Here is a 26,819-nt window from a genome sequence, read left to right as displayed (position 1 = left end):
TCGGGGCTGGGCCACTCGGTGGCAGCTAGCTAGCTGCGATGATTTGGAGTAATGGTCCAGGACTTACGGCAGAAATCCGGTGTTGTCGTGGAGAAAAACAGTCCGATATGCTCCGGGTTGATAGCTGACTGGCAAGTATTATCCAGGCTAAAAGCGGCTGGTGTCTGTGATAAAGGTAAAGGCCGCTAGCAGTGGCTAACAATGACTAAATAGCTAGTAGCTAATTAGCTGGTTAGCTGCTGATCGAGGATCTGGCGGTAAGGTCTAAAAATAGCAGATCCGTATCACATTGGGTGATGTGGGTTGCCGGAAGGTATATTTAATTTAATAATGGAAAAAGAGATTGAAAATGTATTGAAATATATACAAAAAATACCAAAAAATACACGGAAGAACGACAAACAAGGTCTGCACTGCTACGCAATCTTGGCATTATGTGAGGTCACAGTTAAAGCAGGGTTTTAAACCACATGGTTTCCCTAGTGAGGTCACAGTTAAAGCAGGGTTTTATACCACATGGTTTCCCTAGTGAGGTCACAGTTAAAGCAGGGCTTTAAACCACATGGTTCCCCTAGTGAGGTCACAGTTAAAACAGGGTTTTAAACCACATGGTTTCCCTAGTGAGGTCACAGTTAAAACAGGGTTTTAAACCACATGGTTTCCCTAGTGAGGTCACAGTTAAAACAGGGTTTTAAACCACATGGTTTCCCTAGTGAGGTCACAGTTAAAGCAGGGTTTTAAACCACATGGTTTCCCTAGTGAGGTCACAGTTAAAGCAGGGTTTTAAACCACATGGTTTCCCTAGTGAGGTCACAGTTAAAGCAGGGTTTTATACCACATGGTTCCCCTAGTGAGGTCACAGTTAAAGCAGGGTTTTAAACCACATGGTTTCCCTAGTGAGGTCACAGTTAAAGCAGGGTTTTATACCACATGGTTCCCCTAGTGAGGTCACGGTTAAAGCAGGGTTTTAAACCACATGGTTCCCCTAGTGAGGTCACAGTTAAAGCAGGGTTTTATACCACATGGTTCCCCTAGTGAGGTCACGGTTAAAGCAGGGTTTTATACCACATGGTTCCCCTAGTGAGGTCACGGTTAAAGCAGGGTTTTAAACCACATGGTTCCCCTAGTGAGGTCACAGTTAAAGCAGGGTTTTAAACCACATGGTTCCCCTAGTGAGGTCACAGTTAAAGCAGGGTTTTATACCACATGGTTTCCCTAGTGAGGTCACAGTTAAAGCAGGGTTTTAAACCACATGGTTTCCCTAGTGAGGTCACAGTTAAAGCAGGGTTTTATACCACATGGTTCCCCTAGTGAGGTCAAGGTTAAAGCAGGGTTTTAAACCACATGGTTCCCCTAGTGAGGTCACAGTTAAGGCAGGGTTTTAAACCACATGGTTTCCCTAGTGAGGTCACAGTTAAAGCAGGGTTTTATACCACATGGTTCCCCTAGTGAGGTCAAGGTTAAAGCAGGGTTTTAAACCACATGGTTCCCCTAGTGAGGTCACAGTTAAGGCAGGGTTTTAAACCACATGGTTTCCCTAGTGAGGTCACAGTTAAAGCAGGGTTTTAAACCACATGGTTTCCCTAGTGAGGTCACAGTTAAGGCAGGGTTTTAAAACACATGTAAGTCATTCCTGTTTCCCCCAGTCTTTCTCATTACTAAACAAGCTCTGTTGGCTCATCTCGCCTCTCCATTTGTACACATCTCCGCCTCAGCGATTCTGAGGGAACAATATCAACCAGCCACTTCAACATTGGACAAAAAAATTATAATCGGGATGCCCTCCTGTCGCCACGGCAGCCACTTTTACTCAGTAAGCCGTTGCCTAGCAACCCCAGTGGAGCAGCGACGATGGCCTGACATGAGGCCTTGTCTGGAGCATAGAAATAGAAATAATAGAATGAATGAACATGGACTGGAATGGGAATGTGCGTTCCGGTAATTCAATTTCTATGGTCTGGACTATGGTGGCCCTTCTCTCTGTCTGAGCTCAGCTAGCTGAAAGGGCCTCTTTCAATTGATGTGGGGAGGAGAGGGAGGGAGGGCGGAGGCTGGGAGACATTGGGGATATGTTGGGTTTGTTGTGGCAGGAGTGGTTGGCAGTCTCTCGCTGTCTCTCGCTGTCTCTCTCTGTCTCTCTCTGTCTCTGGGAATGACATGACAGCAGAATGTGAGACAGAACAAATGTGTGCTGAGAATACCCCAATGCCATCATCCCCCCTAATCACAGACCTACTTATTAAAACCCTGTAACTCCAAAAGGAGCATAGACCATCCTCTAATGTTCTCCACCTCACTGTGTTAAACCCTTTATCCCAATGAGTTTCACCATAACGCTTGCGTGTTTTGGACTTGTAACCCCCTTTAAACGTGGGTTTGAGCCACAGACTTCTGGGTTGTACCATTATATACTTCTGCATCCGTAGATACCAACCACTAGTCTGTGTGATTAACAGGGGCTGAGCTGGAGCTGTGTTTCTGAGACAAGGGCGGATCCTGAAGGGGCCTGGTGCCAGGTATTTTCACAAAAACTTCTGTCGAGTCTGAATGGTTTGAGCAAAAACTATGAAAATGTATCTATGAAAAGCTGAGACTCATGAACACATTCACAAGCTACACAAGAGTCACATAGTGTCTATAATACTGTAAGGGGTTCTTCTACATAGAAGATCATAGTAAATCCCAGGACATGGTGTCTATAATACTGTAAGGGGTTCTTCTACCTAGAAGATCATAGGAAATCCCAGGATATAGTGTCTATAATACTGTAAGAGGTTCTACTACATAGAAGATCATAGTAAATCCCAGGACATAGTATCTATAATACTGTAAGGGGTTCTTCTACATAGAAGATCATAGGAAATCCCAGGACACAGTGTCTATAATACTGTAAGGGGTTCTTCTACATAGAAGATCATAGTAAATCCCAGGTCATAGTGTCTATAATACTGTACGGGGTTCTTCTACATAGAAGATCATAGTAAATCCCAGGTCATAGTGTCTGTAATACTGTAAGGGGTTCTACTACATAGAAGATCATAGGAAATCCCAGGACATAGTGTCTATAATACTGTAAGGGGTTCTACTACATAGAAGATCATAGGAAATCCCAGGACATAGTGTCTATAATAAAGTAATTAGCTCACATAGTTGCTGTCACAAACTCCACACATTTGACTCTGACTAGTTGGAAATGTATTTCCCACTGAGCAAACAAGTTCTGTACTTAAAGAATTCATATAAATTCATATGGACCTTATTTTCTTATTAACATTTGTCAATAAAACTCATGAATGCAATGCAACTGTTTATGTCAAATTGTTTTGTGTCCTGGTTGTCCTGAAAATAAAATGTTAAAACACTTCATTGTGAGGCTAAATATGAGGGCTGGACGTGCAGATAAATGAAAGTCAGATGAAATGAAAAGCCAATTTTAGATGTGATCTAAGGACCGACAGGGTTAACTCAGAGGACCGGCCATCCACTAATGATCTCTGCGGCACCCGGATCGTCAGCCCTCTGCTTTCTTTTAGGGGTACTCAGGGGTCAAGATGAAAATAGAGACATCCATACCCACTGTTGGCTTTGTCTGGCTGGCATTCACTGACTCTACTGGACCCCAGTACATAAACGTCTGTGTTAGACCTACATTAATACACGTACCAACACCCATCCTAACACTCCCCTTCCTGATCTCAGAACCCAGAACTCAAAGCTTGTGCACTAGCTAGCTAGCTACTCGACGTGACAGTCTGTCACAACACACTACACATCTCCTATCATTACATTCCCTCCATTACTACACACGGAGCAGACTGTGGCAACAGACATTATCTTGGAAATCATTTGGCAGAACTAGTTACTGACAACCATAAATAGTTACAGACAACCCCATTCACCACTCCATAACGCTGTACCACATCCACCACTCAGTACCGCATTCACCACTCCACCACTCAGTACCACATTCACCACTCCACCACTCAGTACCACATTCACCACTCCACCACTCAGTACCGCATTCACCACTCCACCACTCAGTACCACATTCACCACTCCACCACTCAGTACCACATTCACCACTCCATAACTCAGTACCACATTCACCACTCCATAACTCAGTACCACATTCACCACTCCATAACTCAGTACCACATTCACCACTCCATAACTCAGTACCACATTCACCACTCCATAACTCAGTACCACATTCACCACTCCACCACTCAGTACCACATTCACCACTCCACCACTCAGTACCACATTCACCACTCCACCACTCAGTACCACATTCACCACTCCACAACTCAGTACCACATTCACCAATCCACCACTCAGTACCACATTCACCACTCCACAACTCAGTACCACATTCACCACTCCACAACTCAGTACCACATTCACCACTCCATAACTCAGTACCGCATTCACCAATCCACCACATTCACCACTCCACCACTCAGTACCACATTCACCACTCCACCACTCAGTACCACATTCACCACTCCATAACTCAGTACCGCATTCACCACTCCACCACTCAGTACCACATTCACCACTCCATAACTCAGTACCACATTCACCACTCCACCACTCAGTACCACATTCACCACTCCATAACTCAGTACCACATTCACCACTCCACCACTCAGTACCACATTCACCACTCCACCACTCAGTACCGCATTCACCACTCCACCACTCAGTACCGCATTCACCACTCCACCACTCAGTACCACATTCACCACTCCACCACTCAGTACCACATTCACCACTCCATAACTCAGTACCGCATTCACCAATCCACCACATTCACCACTCCACCACTCAGTACCACATTCACCACACTACCACTCAGTACCACATTCACCACTACCTAACTCAGTACCACATTCACCACTCCATAACTCAGTACCGCATTCACCAATTCACCACTCAGTACCACATTCACCACTCAGTACCACATTCACCACTCAGTACCACATTCACCACTCAGTACCACATTCACCACTCAGTACCACATTCACCACTCCACCACTCAGTACCACGTTCACCACGCCACAACTCAGTGGACGGTCTGGGCTGGCCGAGAGATATGTTATTATTGGAATGCTCCCTAAATGGTACACTATTACCTATTTAGTGCACTAGTTTTTACCAGGGCCGTATATAGGGAGTAGGGTGCTGTTTGGGATGCATGCCTGGTTTTCATACAGAGTGGCCTCAGCCTCATCAATGGGAATACTACTGAGCTGAACCCCACGACTCAGGCCACTGGGCCAAAGTTCAGGTTTTATATAAGGGCATGTGTTACGTAACACCACTGCAGCTAGGGTCTGAGTCTGAGCTGTAAAACTACTGCAGGGTCTGAGTCTGAGCTGTAAAACTACTGCAGGGTCTGAGTCTGAGCTGTAAAACTACTGCAGGGTCTGAGTCTGAGCTGTAAAACTACTGCAGGGTCTGAGTCTGAGCTGTAAAACTACTGCAGGGTCTGAGTCTGAGCTGTAAAACTACTGCAGGGTCTGAGTCTGAGCTGTAAAACTACTGCAGGGTCTGAGTCTGAGCTGTAAAACTACTGCAGGGTCTGAGTCTGAGCTGTAAAACTACTGCAGGGTCTGAGTCTGAGCTGTAAGACTACTGCAGTGTCTGAGCTGCTACATAACTCATACATAATTCATACCCTAGCTAAGGCTAAAATAGGACTTTTTTTCATCACTTCTAAAACAAAATCTGTCCTACCACGGCACTGCAAAGAAAAGTAAGTTGCCTGGTTCTACCTCTGACTAAGTAGACTGAAAACAATGCATGTTAAGCTACAGCAGGTTACATTCAACAGAGGAATAGTCGAACCCCCATGATTCTATTACTGCATGATTCTATTACTGCATGATTCTATTACTGCATGATTCTATTACTGCATGATTCTATTACTGCATGATTCTATTACTGCATGATTCTATTACTGCATGATTCTATTACTGCATGATTCTATTACTGCATGATTCTATTACTGCATGATTCTATTAGTGCATGATTCTATTACTGCATGATTCTATTAGTGCATGATTCTATTACTGCATGATTCTATTACTGCATGATTCTATTACTGCATGATTCTATTACTGCATGATTCTATTACTGCATGATTCTATTACTGCATGATTCTATTAGTGCATGATTCTATTACTGCATGATTCTATTACTGCATGATTCTATTACTGCATGATTCTATTACTGCATGATTCTATTACTGCATGATTCTATTACTGCATGATTCTATTACTGCATGATTCTATTACTGCATGATTCTATTACTGGATGATTCTATTACTGCATGATTCTATTACTGCACTCTTTGAAAAAAAGGAGTTAACTATAACTTAAAAGGGTTCTTTGGCTGTCGCCCTAGGAGAAGCATTTGAATAACCCTTTTTGGTGGTTCCAAGTAAAACCCTTTTGGTTCCAGGTAGAACCATTTAGACAGAGGGAAACAAAAAGGGTTCTCCTAAGGGGACAACCGAACCTTTTTTCTAAGAGTGTAGCTTTCCAGACTGATTGTCAATTGATTGCTTGATGGTGTTCATTTGGATTTATATACACTGCTCAAAAAAATAAAGGGAACACTAAAATAACACATCCTAGATCTGAATGAATGAAATATTCTTATTAAATAGTTTTTTCTTTACATAGTTGAATGTGCTGACCATAATATCACACAAAAATTATCAATAGAAATCAAATTTATCAACCCATGGAGGTCTGGATTTGGAGTCACACTCAAAATTAAAGTGGAAAACCACACTACAGGCTGATCCAACTTTGATGTAATGTCCTTAAAATAAGTCAAAATGAGGCTCAGTAGTGTGTGTGGCCTCCACGTGCCTGTATGACCTCCCTACAACGCCTGGGCATGCTCCTGATGGAGGATGGTCTCCTGAGGGATCTCCTCCCAGACCTTGACTAAAGCATCCGCCAACTACTGGACAGTCTGTGGTGCAACGTGGCTTTGGTGGATGGAGCGAGACATGATATCCCAGATGTGCTCAATAGGATTCAGGTCTGGGGAACGGGCGGGCCAGTCCATAGCATCAATACCTTCCTCTTGCAGGAACTGCTGACACACTCCAGCCACATGAGGTCTAGCATTGTCTTGCATTAGGAGGAACCCAGGGCCAACCGCACCAGCATATGGTCTCACAAGGGGTCTGAGGATCTCATCTCGGTACCTAATGGCAGTCAGGCTACCTCTGGCGAGCACATGGAGGGCTGTGCGGCCCCCAAAAGAAATGCCACCCCACACCATGACTGACCCACCGCCAAACCGGTCATGCTGGAAGATGTTGCAGGCAGCAGAACGTTCTCCACGGCGTCTCCAGACTCTGTCACGTCTGTCACGTGCTCAGTGTGAACCTGCTTTCATCTGTGAAGAGCACAGGGCGCCAGTAGTGAATTTTTCAATCTTGGTGTTCTCTGGCAAATGCCAAACGTCCTGCACGGTATTGGGCTGTAAGTACAACCCCCACCTGTGGACGTCGGGCCCTCATACCACCCTCATGGAGTCTGTTTCTGACCGTTTGAGCAGACAGATGCACATTTGTGGCCTGCTGGAGGTCATTTTGCAGGGCTCTGGCAGTGCTCCTCCTGATCCTCCTTGCACAAAAGCGGAGGTAGCGGTCCTGCTGCTGGGTTGCTGCCCTCCTACGGCCTCCTCCACGTCTCCTGATGTACTGGCCTGTCTCCTGGTAGCGCCTCCATGCTCTGGACACTACGCTGACAGACACAGAAAACCTTCTTGCCACAGCTCGCATTGATGTGCCATCCTGGATGAGCTGCACTACCTGAGCCACTTGTGTGGGTTGTAGACTCCGTCTCATGCTACCACTAGAGTGAAAGCACCGCCAGCATTCAAAAGTGACCAAAACATCAGCCAGGAAGCATAGGAACTGAGAAGTGGTCTGTGGTCACCACCTGCAGAACCACTCCTTTATTGGGGGTGTCTTGCTAATTGCCTATAATTTCCACCTGTTGTCTATTCCATTTGCACAACAGCATGTGAAATTTATTGTCAATCAGTGTTGCGTCCTAAGTGGACAGTTTGATTTCACAGAAGTGTGATTGACTTGGAGTTACATTGTGTTGTTTAAGTGTTCCCTTTATTTTTTTGAGCAGTGTATTTTATTGACAAATGAGGGTCTGGTTCAAATAAAATACAATATTCATGTCTCATCTACTAAAACTCAACACCTATGTGGGACTCTCAAAATACAAGTGTTACACAAGATTCTGCCTGTTGGTTGATTTATACATTTGACCAGGTGAAACTAACCTGCCACAGAGATGATGAAGGAAGCGTCCATGGCGTCGATGCCCAGGTTCCTTGCCCGGGCAGACAGGTGGAAGTAGGGGATGAAGTAAGCCAGCTGGCTAAACACCAGGGACCAGGTATATATGCAGAAGAAGGGGTTCTTTAACAGGGAGAAGTCCAGGACTCGGTCTTTCACGAACGGTGGGATGGGGTCGTCCACGGTGGTGGTGCTGTTCGGCGAGGAGAACCCAACCACAGCAGAACCGTTTATGCTAATGGTACCGTTCTGTTCCACCGGACTGGAGGTGTCTGTGAGTGGAGTCGTGGGGGACTGCTCCTGAACGTTCCCATTCACCTGCCTGTTCTGGACACGTTTGATCAGTTCAGGGTTTGGTGGAGGTGGGGGGCTGTGGTTGCTCTGACCCAGCCCACGGGTCGTGGCATTCTCTTGGGTCTCAGCGTCCCAGTAGAGGGGTGGAGGAATGGAACGGGAAGAGTCTGATTTGGCGATGCCATTGGTTAACGGCGTGGATCCGTTAAGGCAGCATCCATTATGAGGGCGGTCCTTCTCTGAAACTATCAGAGGGCTTTTTTGGATGGATGAAGATGAGGATGAGGAAGGGGGTGGTGCAGGCTTCACGTGAATGGGTCTTAGCAGCATCCCAGAGGCCACCAGGTTCAACATCAGGCCTCCCAGGATCAGCAGAGCTCCTGTGGAAAGAACAAACGCGTGCTACAGGCTCTTTACAGGGTCAATCTATAAAAATCATACACTAGACGTGTGACAGACACAGAAATATGCATAATATTCACATCATTAAATAATGAATCATTAAATACTTCCCACACCCCAACAGACATAGTGTGTGTGTCTGTGTGTCAGTACCTTGCCAGGCGTACTTTTCCAGCAGCAGCTGAGTGAAGGGGGCGAGGGCGAAGGTCAAGCCCATCCCAGACCTTCCGATGGAATATGCCGTCGCTAACCTCTTACGGAAATATGTTGCCGTGACAACTGAGGTGGCTTGGTACAGGAGGGCAAAACCAAGGCCTGAGAGGGGATACATGATATGTTTATGATCATAAACTGGGTGGTTCGAGCCCTGAATGCTGATTGGCTGAAAGCCGTGGTATATCAGACTATATATCACGGGTATGACAAAACATTTATTTTTACTGCTCTAATTACGGTGGTAAACAGTTTATAATAGCAATAAGGCACCTTGGGGGTTTGTGATTATATGGCCAACATACCACGGCTAAGGGCTGTGTCCAGACACTTCGCGTTGGGTCCTGCCTAAGAACAGCCCTTAGCCGTGGTATATTGGCCATATATCACACCCCCCCCCCCCAGGCCTTATTGCTTAATCATATACTTATGATTCAGAATTCTTCATTAGAAACCTGTGATTTGTCACCAAAATACAAACGCTAGACAGAAAAAAACCTCAGTTCTAGTATATCAAATATCTCAAGACAAATAATTGCAAGTATGCTATTAAGAATTAGGACCCAGGCTTACTTTGCTTTGTGGTACGGCTAACGGCTGCACTTTAACCTCTTAACTGTTTGAGCTTTTAACTTGTTAGCTTACCTACAATCAGGCCCATGCTGATATAGAGGAATACCACACTGGTGGCAAAGATACTCATGAGGAAGCCAACACTGACCAGCACAGACCCGGCTATAGAGGTCACTCTGTTACCCAGCTTCGCACAAGCTACAGAGGCCAGGGGACCTACACAGGACAAACAAACAGATAAACTTGAAAATGTGTCCCATAATTTGTTCATCCATCCATCCATCCATCCATCCATCCAATAAGTTCTTAGTTAGAAATACAGGTGTCAGATGTTGTCAGTGTTTAAGGCGATGCAACACAAGACCCATACCCCAGACCAGACCCCCAGACCAGACCCAGACCAGACCCAGACCCCCAGACCCAGACCCCAGACCAGACCCCCAGACCAGACCCAGACAAGACCCAGACCCCAGACCCAGACCAGACCCAGACCCCCAGACCCAGACCCCAGACCAGATCCCCAAACCAGACCCAGACCCCCAGACCCCAGACCCAGACCCCAGACCCCCAGACCAGACCCCAGACCAGATCCCCAGACCAGACCCAGACCCCCAGACCCAGACCCCAGACCAGATCCCCAGACCAGACCCAGACCCCCAGACCCAGACCCCAGACCAGATCCCCAGACCAGACCCAGACCCCCAGACCCCAGACCCAGACCCCAGACCCCCAGACCAGACCCCAGACCCCCAGACCCAGACCCCAGACCCCCAGACCCAGACCCCCAGACCAGACCCCAGACCCAGACCCCAGACCAGACCCCAGACCCAGACCCAGACCCCCAGACCAGACCCAGACCCCCAGACCAGACCCCAGATCCCCAGACCAGACCCCAGACCCCAGACCCAGACCCCAGACCCAGAGGGACGAGTGATGTCGTCAGACTTTGGTTTCATGTGAACTCTGACCTTGAGAGAGACACACACACACACACACACACACGCACACAAACAAATATGACTTCCCCACACACACACACACACACACACACATACAGTAGTAGTCTGAATGTTTTCCTGTCATGTGAACTCTGACCTCCTGAGAGCCGCAGGCTAGACATGATGGAGCCGATCCAGCTGATACTCTCTGCTGACCCTCCGAACTCGTCCTGGAACGCCACGAAGAAGATCCCAAAGCTTTTTAGGGTCCCCATCACCAGCACATTCACCTGGAGGCATAAACAGATGGAGGAACACAGATTGGCAGGCAGACAGACGCGCGCAGGCACAAACACACACACACACACCAACATGTGAGTACAGTACACTACAATTCTAATTCACTTCAATGCTGGAATTGGAATTTGGTTTACTTTCCAAATTGACCACAACCCTGTGTATTTACATAACATATCAACAATTATTTCAAGAAATGCTAGAAATGTGTCTAATAGATAAACATAAACCTCCCAAAAACACCCAAAGATGAGGAAAGAAGGCGGCGTACCAGGAAGCAGTGAAGTACGACCATCCAGCCCCAGCCACCATCCGGGGGGTCTTCATATTGGATCTCTTTCTCTTTCTTCTCATCCTCAGTCTTCATACAGGTATTACTTCTCCTGAACAGGTTAACCTTGGCAGCCTTGGGCTCGCTGCAAACAAACCACAACAATGCAACACTTTCAAAGTACACCATATCTATATGTAATAGTTTCATATCCACATGTAATACTTTCATATCCATATGCAACACTTTCAAAGTACACCATATCCACATGTAATACTTTCATATCCATATGTAATACTTTCATATCCATATGTAATACTATCATATCCATATGTAATACTTTCATATCCATATGTAATACTATCATATCCATATGTAATACTTTCAAAGTACACCATATCCACATGTAATACTTTCATATCCATATGTAATACTTTCAAAGTACACCATATCCACATGTAATACTTTCATATGCATATGTAATACTTTCAAAGTACACCATATCCACATGTAATACTTTCATATTCATATGTAATACTTTCAAAGTACACCATATCCACATGTAATACTTTCATATTCATATGTAATACTTTCAAAGTACATCATATCCATATGTAATACTTTCAAAGTAAACTGTAACATGTTTTTTTATATTTTTTATTTCCCCTTTAACCAGGTAGGCGTTGAGAACAAGTTCTCATTTACAACTGCGACCTGGCCAAGATAAAGCAAAGCAGTGCGACAAAAACAACAACACAGAGTTACACATAAACAAACGTACAGTCAGTAACACAATAGAAAAATCTATGTACAGTGTGTGAAAATGCAGAAGAGTAGGGATGTAAGGCAATAAATAGGCCATAGAGGCAAAATAAATACAATTTAGCATTAACACTGAAGTGTTAGATGTGCAGATGATGATGCGCAAGTAGAGATACTGGGGTGCAAAAGAGAAAGAAGATAAATAACAATATGGGATAAGGTAGTTGGGTGTGCTATTTACAGATTGGCTGTGCACATGTTACGCAACACTGTCAGAGTAAACCGTAACATGGCAACACTGTCAAGGTAAACCGGAACATGGCAACACTGTCAGAGTAAACCGTAACATGGCAACACTGTCAAGGTAAACCGTAACATGGCAAACCTGTCAAACTAAACCGTAACATGGCAAACCTGTCAAAGTAAACCGTAACATGGCAACACTGTCAAACTAAACCGTAACATGGCAACACTGTCACAGTAAAATGTAACATGGCAACACTGTCAAAGTAAACCGTAACATGGCAACACTGTCAGGGTAAACCATAACATGGCAACACTGTCAGGGTAAACCGTAACATGGCAATACTGTCAGGGTAAACCGTAACATGGCAATACTGTCAGGGTAAACCGTAACATGGCAACACTGTCAGGGTAAACCGTAACATGGCAACACTGTCAAAGTAAACCGTAACATGGCAACACTGTCAAAGTAAACCGTAACATGGCAACACTGTCAAAGTAAACCGTAACATGGCAACACTGTCAAAGTAAACCGTAACATGGCAACACTGTCAAAGTAAACCGTAACATGGCAACACTGTCAAAGTAAACCGTAACATGGCAACACTGTCAGGGTAAACCGTAACATGGCAACACTGTCAGGGTAAACCGTAACATGGCAACACTGTCAGGGTAAACCGTAACATGGCAACACTGTCAGGGTAAACCGTAACATGGTAACACTGTCAGGGTAAACCGTAACATGGCATCACTGTCAAAGTAAACCGTAACATGGCAACACTGTCAGGGTAAACCGTAACATGGTAACACTGTCAGGGTAAACCGTAACATGGCATCACTGTCAAAGTAAACCGTAACATGGCAACACTGTCAGGGTAAACCGTAACATGGCAACACTGTCAAAGTAAACCGTAACATGGCAACACTGTCAAGGTAAACCGTAACATGGCAACACTGTCAGGGTAAACCGTAACATGGCAACACTGTCAGGGTAAACCGGAACATGGCATCACTGTCAAAGTAAACCGTAACATGGCAACACTGTCAAAGTAAACCGTAACATGACAACACTGTCAGGGTAAACCGTAACATGGTAACACTGTCAGGGTAAACCGTAACATGGCAACACTGTCAAAGTAAACCGTAACATGACAACACTGTCAGGGTAAACCGTAACATGTGCAACACTGTCAAAGTAAACCGTAACATGGCAACACTGTCAAAGTAAACCGTAACATGGCAACACTGTCAAAGTAAACCGTAACATGGCAACACTGTCAAAGTAAACCGTAACATGGCAACACTGTCAAAGTAAACCGTAACATGACAACACTGTCAGGGTAAACCGTAACATGGCAACACTGTCAGGGTAAACCGTAACATGGCAACACTGTCAAAGTAAACCGTAACATGGCAACACTGTCAGGGTAAACCGTAACATGTGCAACACTGTCAAAGTAAACCGTAACATGGCAACACTGTCAAAGTAAACCGTAACATGGCAACACTGTCAAAGTAAACCGTAACATGGCAACACTGTCAAAGTAAACCGTAACATGGCAACACTGTCAAAGTAAACCGTAACATGACAACACTGTCAAAGTAAACCGTAACATGGCAACACTGTCAAAGTAAACCGTAACATGACAACACTGTCAAAGTAAACCGTAACATGGCAACACTGTCAGGGTAAACCGTAACATGGCAACACTGTCAAAGTAAACCGTATTCATATGTTATACTTCAGGCCACACCAGCTCACAGAACAGGACCGCTGAGTGCTGAAGCGCATAGCGCATAAAAATCATCTGTCCTCAGTTGCAACACTCACTACCGCGTTCCAAACTGCCTCTGGAAGCAACGTCAGCACAAGAACTGTTAGCCAGGAGCTTCATGAAATGGGTTTCTATGGCCGACCAGCCGCACACAAGCCTAAGATCACCATGCGCAATGCCAAGCGTCGGCTGGAGTGGTATAAAGCTCGACGACATTGGACTCTGGAGCAGTGGAGTGATGAATCACACTTCACCATCTGGCAGTCCAACGGACAAATCTGGGTTTGGCGGATGCCAGGAGAGCACTGCCTACCTGAATGCATAGTGCCAACTGTAAAGTGATGGAGGAAGAATAACGGTCTGGGGCTGTTTTTCATGGTTCGGGCCCCTTAGTTCCAGTGAAGGGAAATCTTAACGCTACAGCATACTGATATTCTAGATGATTCTGTGGTTCCAACTTTGTGGCAACAGTTTGGGGAAGGCCCTTCCTGTTTCAGTATTACAATGCCCCTGTGCACTAAGCAAAGTCCAAACAGAAATGATTTGTCGAGATCGGTGTGGAAGAACTTGACTGGTCTGCACAGAACCCTGACCTCAACCCCATCGAACACCTTCAAGATGAATTGGAACGCCGACTGTAAGCCAGGCCTAATCGCCCAACATCAGTGCCCAACCTCACTAATGCTTGTGGCTGAATGGAAGCAAGTCCCCGCAACAATGTTTCAACATCTATTGGAAAGCCTTCCCAGAAGAGTGGAAGTTGTTATAGCAGCAAAGGGGGGACCAACTCCATATTAATGCCTATGATTTTGGAATGAGATGTTCGACGAGCAGGTGTCCACATACTTTTGATCATGTTGTGTATCCATTTTAGATTTTTTGCGCTATATAGCTATTGTATTTCCCTGACTCTCCCCTCGCCCGGTGTGGTGCCCGCCTTCCCCTCGCTTCGGTAGCTAACTCAGCCTGTGCTCTTGTAAAAGTTTTACTATCAGATGAGTCCCAGCCATCAATCTGTAAGTCTCTGCTCTCTCTTTGCTTTTGATCTGCGGTTATGTTTTAGCTATGTTGTGTTAGTTGTGTTCTAGCTGGTCTCCAGCTGTTTGGCTCTGGCTTACCGACCATAACCATGGTGGTTGGCTAGGCTGGCTAGGCTAATAGCTAGCTAAATAGCTCATGTTAGATGGCTGGCAAGCTTAATGGCTAAATAACTAACATTGGCTGGATGGCTGGCTAGCTTGCTGGCTAAGATAACTGCATATAACTAACATACTTTTATAACTGGTTAGATGGCGTTATGCATTTAAAAAAAATAAGTTTACTTTAATGTTGCTGTAAGCTAGATGTTGATAGAAACTGGCTGACTCATGTTGTGCTAAGGTAACGTTAGCAGGCTAGTTGGCTAGCAACCTTGTAAGTTGATTCGTAACAATACATTCGTAAAGTTCTTGCTTGTAAGTTGGCAGAAAATGTCATTGAAAGCAATAATCCTAAATGCAAATGATTTGGTAAAATTTCTAGCTATACATTTGAAGTTTTTTCAGTTGGTGTTTAAATGATTGGGAATAGGCTGGCTTGCCAGGTCGACCATATTACGTCACACCCCGCAAAAAAAAAACTTTACGGTTTAACTTTGCATTGGGACTTTTGACGTGTATACTACACTGATATTACTGAATTAGAGTTCATATAAGGAAATCAGTCAATTGAAATAAATTCATTGAGGCCTAATCTATTGATTTCACATGACTGCGAATACATTTACATTTTACATTTTAGTCATTTAGCAGACGCTCTTATCCAGAGCGACTTACAGTAGAGTGCATACATTTTATTACATTTAACATACTGAGACAAGGATAGCCCTACCGGCCAAACCCTCCCTAACCCAGACGACGCTATGCCAATTGTGCGTCGCCCCACGGACCTCCCCGTTGCGGCCGGCTGCGACAGAGCCTGGGCTCAAACCCAGCCCAGCCTGGGCGCAAACCCAGAGACTCTGGTGGCGCAGCTAGCACTGCGATGCAGTGCCCTAGACCACTGCGCCACCCGGGATGCCATATACAGACATGTATCTTAAACACCTTAAAAAAAAGTAGGGGTGTGGATCAGAAAACCAGTCTATCTGGTGTGACCACCATTTGCCTCATACTGCGCGACACATCTCCTTTCCATGGAGTTGATCGGATATTGATTGCGGCCTGTGGAATGTTGTCCCACTCCTCTTCACTGGCTGTGCGAAGTTGCTGGATATTGGCAGAAACCAGAACACGCTGTCGCACACGTCGATCCAGAGCATCCCAAACATGCTCAATGGGTGACATGTCTGGTGAATTTGCAGGCCATGGAAGAACTGGGACATTTTCAGCTTACAGGAATTGTGTACAGATCCTTGTGACATGGGGCAGTGCATTACCATGCTGAAACATGAGGTGATGGTGGCGGATGAATGGCACAACAATGGGCCTCAGGATCTCATCACGGTATCTTTTTGAATTCAAAATGCAATTGTGTTCATTGTCCGTAGCTTATGCCTGCCCATACCACAACCCCACCGCCACCATGGGGCACTCTGTTCACAACGTTGACGTCAGCAAACCACTTACCCACACGACACCATACACACTGTCTGCCTTGAAACTGGGATGCATCCGTGAAGAGCACACTTTTCCAGTGTGCCAGTGGCCATCGAAGGTGAGCATTTGCCCACGGATGCAATCACCATCACACTGCACACTGCCCTATCCCATCTGGACAAGAGGAATACCTATGTAAGAATGCTGTTCATTGACTACAGCTCAGCATTCAACACCATAGTACCCTCCAAGCTCATCATTAAGCTTAAGGCCCTGGATCTCAACCCCGCCCTGTGCAACTGGGTCCTGGACTTCCTGACGAGCTGCCCCGAGGTGGTGAAGGTAGGAAACAACATCTCCAACCCGCTGATCCTCAACACTGGGGCCCTACAAGGATGCGTGCTCAGCCGTCTCCTGTTCTCCCTGTTCACCCATGACTGCGTGGCCATGCACGTCTCCAACTCAATCATCAAGTTTGCAGATGACACAACAGTAGTAGGCTTTATCACCAACAACAACGAGACAGCCTATAGGGAGGAGGTGAGGGCACTCGGAGTGTCGTGTCAAGAAAACAACCTCTCACTCAACGTCAACAAAACAAAGGAGATTATCGTGGACTTCAGGAAACAGCAGAGGGAGCACCCCCCATCCACATCGACTGGACAGCAGTGGAGAAGGTGGAAAGTTTTAAGTTCCTTGGCGTACACATCACGGACAAACTGAAATGGTCCACCCACACAGACAGTGTGGTGAAGAAGGCGCAAAAGCGCCTCTTCAACCTCAGGAGGCTAAAGAAATTTGGCTTGTCACCTAAAACCCTCACAAACTTTTATAGATGCGCAATTGAGAGCGCCCTGTCAGGCTGTATCACCGCCTGGTACGGCAACTGCACCGCCCACAACCGCAGGGCTCTCCAGAGGGTAGTGCGGTCTGCACAACGCATCACTGGGGGCCAACTACCTCCCCTCCAGGCCACCTATACCACCCGATGTCACAGGAAGGCCAAAAAAATCATCAAGGACAACAACCACCTGAGCCATTGCCTGTTCACCCCGCTACCATCCAAAAGGTGAGGTCAGTACAGGTGCATCAATGCTGGGACTGAGAGACTGAAAAATCACTTCTATCTCAAGGCCATCAGACTGTTAAACAGCCGTCACTAACACAGAGAGACTGCTGCCTACATACAGACTTGAAATCATTTAAATTAATTTAATAATTTAATAATGTTTACACATCTTGCTGTACTCATCCCATACGTATATGCTGTATTTTATACCATCTATTGCATCTTGCCTATGCCGCTCGGTCATCGCTCATCCATATATTTACATGTACATATTCTTATTCCATCCCTTTACTTAGATTTGTGTGCATTAGGTAGTTGTTGTTGAATTGTTAGATTACTTGTTAGATATTACTGCACTGTCGGAACTAGAAGCACAAGCATTTCGCTACACTCGCAATAACATCTGCTAACCATGTGTATGTAACCAATAACATTTCATTTGATTTGATATCGGTTACGACGCCAAACTGCAGTCAGGTCAAGAACCTTGTGAAGACAACCAGCACGCAGATGAGCTTCCCCGAGACAGTTTCTGACATTATGTGCAGAAATTCTTCGGTTGTGCAAACTCAGTTTCATCAGCTGTCCGGGTGGCTGGTCTCAGACAATCCTAAAGGGGAAGAAGCCGGATTTGGAGGTCCTGGGCTGGAGTGGTTACACGTGGTCTGTGATTGTGAGGCCGCTTGGATGTACTGTAGGAATGGACATTCAGTTCTCTTGCAACAGCTTTGGTGGAGATTCCTGCAGTCAGCATACCAATTGCACGCTCCCTCAAAAACTTGAGACATCTGAGGCATTGTGTTGTGTGACAAAACTGCACATTTTAGAGTGGCCTTTTATTGTTCCCAGCATAAGGTGCACCTGTGTATTGATCATGCTGTTTGATCAGCTTCTTGATACGTCACATCTGTCAGGTGGATGGATTGTGCTCACTAACAGGGATGTAAAACAAATTTGTGCACTACATTTGAGAGAAATAAGCTTTTTGTGTGTATGGGATATTTTATTTCAGCTCATGAAACATGGGACCAAACACTTTACATGTTGCGTTTATTTATTTTTTCCGTGTAAAAACGCCTTCACATGGAAACAGACTTGGAAGGTACTGGTTCCAGGCCGACTACATTGCAGATGTTGCATTAGATCAACCAATGGTTCTGTGCCACGTCATTGACTGCGCAGTCGGGTTATATTAAACATCAACTGGAACATGGCCAATGTTTTGTGTTGGTGAAACTCTGTAAACGAACCCAAAAAGCACTACAGGCACTACGTACGGCCCAGTACATCACTAGGGCCAAGCCTCCTGCCATCCAGGACATCTACACCAGGCGGTGTCAGAGAAAGGCCCTAAAAATTGTCAAACTCCAGCTACCCTAGTCATAGACTGTTCTCTCTGCTACCGCATGGCAAGCGGTACTGGAGCGCCACGTCTAGGTCAAAGAGGCTTCTAAACAGATTCTACCCCCAAGCTATAAGACTCCTTAACATCTAATCAAATGGATACCCAGACTATTTGCATTGCCTCCCCCCACACTCTTTTACACTGCTGCTACTCTGTTATTATCTATGCAGAGTCACTTTAATAAATCTACCTACATGTACATATTACTTCAATTACCTCGACTAACCGGTGCCCCGCACATTGACTCTGTACCGGTACTGTCACGATTGTCGTTTGGAGAAAGAGAAGAGGACCAAAGTGCAGCGTGGTACGTATCCATAAATACTTTTAATCAAGATGAATACACGAACAAAAACAACAAAACGACCAACGAACAGTTCTGACAGGTGCAACAACACTAACCAGAAAATAACCACCCACACCCAAAAGTGGGAAAACAGGCTACCTAACTATGGCTCTCAATCAGAGACAAGGATAGACAGCTGCCTCTGATTGAGAACCATACCAGGCCAAACACATAGAAATAGAAAACCTAGACCTACAACATAGAATACCCACCCACATCACACCCTGACCAAACTAAAAATAGAAACATACAAAGCAATCTACGGTCAGGGCGTGACAGGTACCCCCTGTATATAGCCTCCACATTGACTCTCTACCGGTACCCCCTGTATATAGCCTCACTATTGTTATTTAACTACTTATTTGTTACTTATATTTAATTTTTTATTTTTGTTATATATCTTAAAACTGCATTGTTGGTTAAGGGCTTGTAAGTCAGCATGTACCTGTTGTATTCGGCGCATGTGACAAATACAATTTGATTTGATTTGAAAGTATTTGAAGAACAAACACCGTTTCCAAGAATACTGCCAGTCTATCCTAGTTCCCAGCAACTACATTGACTGGTAGCTACACATGCTTATTTTTTTTTGTTAGACATCTCTGTTAGACATTGCCTGCAGATCCCTTTATCATCAATAAACAATTCTCTCTGTAAGTGCTGAGTCTGCATGTCTTTCAAGTAAAAGATATATCCTCTCATACAACCACCAACACGTTGCAACATATTCCATACTACATTGATTGCTGATACAGCAAAGGACTAAGGACAGAGGTCAAAGAGGGACATTCAAATCAGTACACTGATAAGTGTTGAGTGCTGACAGACTAGGGTGTAAAACCCCAGTTGGAAGAGTCCCGGAATCACAAGGGAATGTACAGGAACTCCAGAATCCTTTTGGCCAGGAGGTATACTGGAAAACATGTGCATTTTCGGGCAGTTTCCCAAGTGTTTGCCCCCACCCCTATGACTCACCACAATTCCTTTGCTGTCCTCGGATGATACTTTGCATCGTGCAACACTGAAATATATTCCACAAAAGGTAGACGAACGGACAGCCAGACATACAAGGCCATAAACGACAACAGGATCTAAATACATTGACTGCAGGGTAAAGATCGTGCTAAAGACGAATGGTTTATCTCAGGGTTATTCAAATATTACCCAGCGAGTTCCAGAGGGGGCTGGTTTTCTGTTTTACCTAATAATGAATTTGCACACACTTGGTGTCCCAGGTCTAAATCAGTCCCTGATTAGAGGGGAACAATGAAAACACGGAGTGGAACTGGCTTCCAGGTCAAGAGTTGAGTTAGAGGGGATTATCTGTTAATCTGTGAAGAAATTCAGTGAGAGTTGGACGTGAGTCTCAGTGGAAAGGTGCACGACCTCTGTCTATCTATTGTAGTTGACAGTGTAGTGATGTTTATACTGTATATAGTGTACTGATGTGTATAGTGTACTAATGTGTATAGTGTACTGATGTGTATAGTGTATATATTGTACTATTGGGTATAGTGTATATAGTGTGTATAGTGTACAGAAGTGTATATAACTTATGTGTATAGTGTATATAACTTACTTATGTGTATAGTGTATATAGTGTACTGATGTGTATAGTGTATATAGTGTACTGATGTGTATAGTGTATATAGTGTGCTGATGTGTATAGTGTATATAGTGTACTGATGTGTATAGTGTATATAGTGTACTGATGTGTATAGTGTATATAGTGTACTGATGTGTATAGTGTATATAGTGTACTGATGTGTATAGTGTATATAGTGTACTGATGTGTATAGTGTGTATAGTGTACTGATGTGTATAGTGTATATAGTGTACTGATGTGTATAGTGTATATAGTGTACTGATGTGTATAGTGTGTATAGTGTACTGATGTGTATAGTGTATATAGTGTACTGATGTGTATAGTGTGTATAGTGTACTGATGTGTATAGTGTGTATAGTGTACTGATGTGTATAGTGTATATAGTGTACTGATGTGTATAGTGTGTATAGTGTACTGATGTGTATAGTGTATATAGTGTACTGATGTGTATAGTGTACTGATGGGTATAGTGTACTGATGTTTTTTATTTATTTTATTTTATTTCACCTTTATTTAACCAGGTAGGCTAGTTGAGAACAAGTTCTCATTTACAACTGCGACCTGGCCAAGATAAAGCAAAGCAGTGCGACACAAACAACAACACAGAGTTACACATGGAATAATCAAGCGTACAGTCAATAACACAATAGAAAAAAAAGAAAGTCTATATACAGTGTGTGCAAATGGCATGAGGAGGTAACGTGAGGTACGTGTAAAGTGTATATAACTTACTTATGTGTATAGTGTATATAGTGTACTGATGTATATAGTGTACAGATGTGTATAGTGTACTGACGGGTATAGTGTACTGATGTGTATAGTGTATATAGTGTACTGATGTGTATAGTGTACTGATGGGTATAGTGTATATAGTGTACAGATGTGTATAGTGTACTGACGGGTATAGTGTACTGATGTGTATAGTGTATATAGTGTACTGATGTGTATAGTGTATATAGTGTACTGATGTGTATAGTGTACTGATGGGTATAGTGTATATAGTGTACTGATGTGTATAGTGTACTGATGGGTATTACATTTAACATTTAAATCATTTAGCAGATGCTCTTATCCAGAGCGACTTACAAGTACATACATTCATACTTTTTTGTACTGGCCCCCCGTGGGAATTGAACCCACAACCCTGGCGTTGCAAGCGCCATGCTCTACCAACTGAGCCACACGGGACCAACATAGGTATAGTATAGGTATAGTGTATAGTGTATATAGTGTACTAATGTGTGTAGTAGAGGTCGACCGATTAATCGGAATGGTCGATTAATTAGGGTCGATTTCAAGTTTTCATAACAATCGGTACATTACAATCTGCATTTTTGGACACCGATCATGGCCGATTACATTGCACTCCACGAGGAGACTGCGTGGCAGGCTGACTACCTGTTATGTGAGTGCAGCAAGGAGCCAAGGTAAGGTGCTAGCTAGCATTAAACGCATCTTATAAAAAACAATCAATCTTAACATTATCACTAGTTAACTACACAAGGTTGATGATATTACTAGTTTATCTAGCTTGTCCTGCGTTGCATATAATCGATGCGGTGCCTGTTAATTTATCATTGATTCACAGCCTACTTCGCCAAACGGGTGATTTAACAAGCGCATTCGTGAAAAAAGCACTGTCGTTGCACCAATGTACCTAACCATAAACATCAACGCCTTTCTTAAAATCAATACACAAGTATATATTTTTAAACCTGTATATTTAGTTAATATTGCCTGCTAACATGAATTTCTTTTAACTAGGGAAATTGTGTCACTTCTCTTGCGTTCTGTGCAACAGAGTCAGGGTATATGCAGCAGTTTGGGCCCCCTGGCTCGTTGCGAACTGTGTGAAGACCATTTCTTCCTAACAAAGACAGCCAACTTAGCCAAATGGGGGATGATTTAACAAAAGTTCATTTGCGAAAAAAGCACAATCGTTGCACGAATGTACCTAACCATAAACATCAATGCCGTTCTTAAGATCAATACATAAAAGTATATATTTTTAAACCTGCATATTTAGTTGAAAGAAATTCATGTTAGCAGGCAATATAGGAAAATTGTGTCACTTCTCTTGCGTTCATTGCACGCAGAGTCAGGGTATATGCAACAGTTTGGGTTGCCTGGCTCGTTGTGAACTAATTTGCCAGAATTTAACGTAATTATGACATAACATTGAAGGTTGTGCAATGTAACAGCAATATTTAGACTTATGGATGCCACTCGTTAGATAAAATACGGAACGGTTCCTTACTTCACTGAAAGAATAAACGTTTTGTTTGTTCGAAATGATAGTTTCCGGATTTTGACCATATTAATGACCTAAGGCTCGTATTTCTGTGTGTTATTTTATTATAATTAAGTCTATGATTTGATAAAGCAGTCTGACTGAGCGGTGGTAGGCAGCAGCAGACCCGTAAGCATTCATTCAACCAGCACTTTACTGCATTTGCCAGCAGCTCTTCGCAATGCTGTTTATGACTTCAAGCCTATCAACTCCCGAGATTAGGCTGGGAATACTAAAGTACCTACTAGAACATCCAATAGTCAAAGGTATATGAAATACAAATGGTATAGAGATAAATAGTCCTATAATTCCTATAATAACTAGAACCTAAAACTTCTTAGCTGGGAATATCGAAGACTCATGTTAAAAGGAACCACCAGCTTTCATATCTTCTCATGTTCTGAGCAAGGAACCTAAACATTAGCTTTTTTACATGGCACATGTTGCACTTTTACTTTCTTCTCCAACACTTTGTTTTTATTTAAACCATTTAAACCGTTATTTAAACCAAATTGAACATGTTTCATTATTTATTTGAGACTAAATTGATTTTATTGATGTATTATATTAAGTTAAAATAAAAGTGTTCATTGTTCATTCAGTATTGTTGTAATTGTCATTATCACAAATATATATATAAAAATCGTCCGATTAATCAGTATCGGCTTTTTTTTGGCCTCCAATAATCGGTATCGAAACATCATAATCGATCAACCTCTAGTGTATAGTGTATATAGTGTACTGATTTGCATAGTGTAATGATGTGTATTGTGTACCGATGTGTGTAGTGTTTATAGTATACTATAGTGTATACTGTATACTGATGTGTATAGTGTACTAATGTGTATAGTGTATATAGTGTACTGATGTGTGTAGTGTACTGATGTCTATAGTGTGTATAGTGTACTGATGTCTATAGTGTGTATAGTGTACTGATGTGTATAGTATATATTGTATAGTATATATAGTGTACGGATGTGTATAGTGTGTATAGTGTACTGATGTGTATAGTGTATATAGTGTACAGATGTGTATAGTGTACTGATGTGTATAGTGTACTGATGTGTATTGTGTACAGATCTGTATTGTGTATTGATGTGTATTGTGTACTGATGTGTATAGTGTGTATAGTGTACTGATGTGTATAGCATGTATAGTGTATATAGTGTACTGACGTGTATATAGTGTACTAACGTGTATAGTGTATATAGTGTACTGATGTGTATAGTGTATATAGTGTACTAATGTGTATAGTGTAAATAGTGTACTGATGTGTATAGTGTACTGATGTGTATAGTCTATATAATGTACTGATGTGTATAGTGTACTGATGTGTATAGTGTATATAGTGTACTGATGTCGGGTATATAATGTACTAATCTATATAGTGTAGTGATGTGTATAGTGTATATAATGTACTGATGTATATAGTGTACTGATGTGTATAGTGTATATAGTGTACTGATGTGTATAGTGTATATAGTGTACTGATGTGTATAGTGTATATAGTGTACTGATGTGTATAGTGTATATAGTGTACTGATGTGTATAGTGTATATAGTGTACTGATGTGTATAGTGTATATAGTGTACTGATGTGTATAGTGTATATAGTGTACTGATGTGTATAGTGTGTATAGTGTACTGATGTGTATAGTGTATATAGTGTTCTGATGTGTATAGTGTATATAGTGTACTGATGTGTATAGTGTATATAGTGTACTGATGTGTATAGTGTATATAGTGTACTGATGTGTATAGTGTATATAGTGTACTGATGTGTATAGTGTGTATAGTGTACTGATGTGTATAGTGTATATAGTGTTCTGATGTGTATAGTGTATATAGTGTACTGATGTGTATAGTGTATATAGTGTACTGATGTGTATAGTGTATATAGTGTACTGATGTGTATAGTGTATATAGTGTACTGATGTATATAGTGTACTGATGTGTATAGTGTATATAGTGTACTGATGTGTATAGTGTATATAGTGTACTGATGTGTATAGTGTATATAGTGTACTGATGTGTATAGTGTATATAGTGTACTGATGTGTATAGTGTATATAGTGTTCTGATGTGTATAGTGTATATAGTGTACTGATTATCACTGAATCACTCATGAACTGCACTTTTTCTATCTGTGTTCATTGTCTGTAAATGTCCTTGTCTATGCTTGATGATATGTTTTGATGTATGCACAGAGCAGCAAACCAAATATCCTTATTGGGATAATTAAGACCAACTTTTCGGCCTAAATTAAAAACGACAGGTTTGGGTCAAATCTGTGAAACCCTCTGTATTTTCAATTATTGTGGTGGCAGCATCATCTCATGGGTATGCTTGTCATCGGCAGAGACTAGGGAGATTGTCGGGATCAAAATTTACCCAGGTAAAAATGTAAAGTAAAACACGTCTCAGTCTTTTGAAAACCTAACCCTGGAAAATAGTTTCATTTTTTCAGTGAGACAATTACACAAATGCTTATGCCAAAGACACCAGAATAGCTTTCCAAGAGATGTTGAGTGGTCGACTTTGACTAGGCACTGTATGTACATAATCTCTCAATATGAAAATATGTATCCTCTATATTCATGAAAATACATATCCTGGATATTATACCTAAACATACACTACCGTTCAAAAGTTTGGGGTCACTTAGAAATGTCCTTGTTTATGAAAGAAAAGTACACATTTTGTCCATTAAAATAACATAAAATTGATCAGAAATACAGTGTAGACATTGTTAATGTTGTAAATGACTATTGTAGCTGGAAACTATTGTAGCTGATTTTTAATGGAATATCTACATAGGTGTACAGAGGCCCATTATCAGCAACTATCACGCCTGTGTTCCAATGGCACGATGTGTTAGCTAATCCAAGTTTATCATTTTAAAAAGCTAATTGATCATTAGAAAACCCTTTTGCAATTATGTTAGCACAGCTGAAAACTGTTGTCCTGATTAAAGAAGCAATAAAATTGGTCTTCTTTAGACTAGTTGAAGTGTAGTTGAGTATCTGGAGCATCAGCATTTGTGGATTCGATTACAGGCTCAAAATGGCCAGAAACAAAGACTTTCTTCTGAAACTCATCAGTCTCTTCTTGTTCTGAGAAATGAAGGCTATTCAATGTGATAAATTTCCAAGAAACTGAAGATCTCATACAACTCTGTGTACTACTCCCTTCACAGAACAGCGCAATCTGGCTCTAACCAGAATAGAAAGAGGTGTAGGAGGACTCAGTGCACAACTGAGCAAGAGGACAAGTACATTAGAGTGTCTAGTTTGAGAAACAGACGCCTCACAAGTCCTCAACTGGCAGCTTCATTAGGGACTTGTGAGGCGTTTGTTTCTCAAACTAGACACTCTAATGTACTTGTCCTCTTGCAACATATTCCCCCATTCATTTATAA

General features: G+C 43.0%; 1 protein-coding gene across 1 annotated transcript in view; it reads right to left on the bottom strand.

The window, feature by feature from the left end:
* Positions 1-26,819, bottom strand: part of slc16a4 (solute carrier family 16 member 4) — an 81,825-nt gene that overhangs the window by 35,098 nt on the left and 19,908 nt on the right. The window contains exons 3-7 of the mRNA XM_055891215.1: positions 11,331-11,475; positions 10,920-11,052; positions 9,897-10,040; positions 9,192-9,353; positions 8,327-9,016 (exon numbers count right to left, since the gene is read on the bottom strand). Coding sequence (XP_055747190.1) covers positions 8,327-9,016; positions 9,192-9,353; positions 9,897-10,040; positions 10,920-11,052; positions 11,331-11,475 — 1,274 coding nt within the window. The remainder of the gene's footprint in view (positions 1-8,326; positions 9,017-9,191; positions 9,354-9,896; positions 10,041-10,919; positions 11,053-11,330; positions 11,476-26,819) is intronic.

Source organism: Salvelinus fontinalis, chromosome 31 (genome assembly GCF_029448725.1).
Source record: "Salvelinus fontinalis isolate EN_2023a chromosome 31, ASM2944872v1, whole genome shotgun sequence".
NCBI classification, from domain to species: domain Eukaryota; kingdom Metazoa; phylum Chordata; class Actinopteri; order Salmoniformes; family Salmonidae; genus Salvelinus; species Salvelinus fontinalis.
This window is presented reverse-complemented; position numbering and strand designations above follow the sequence as displayed.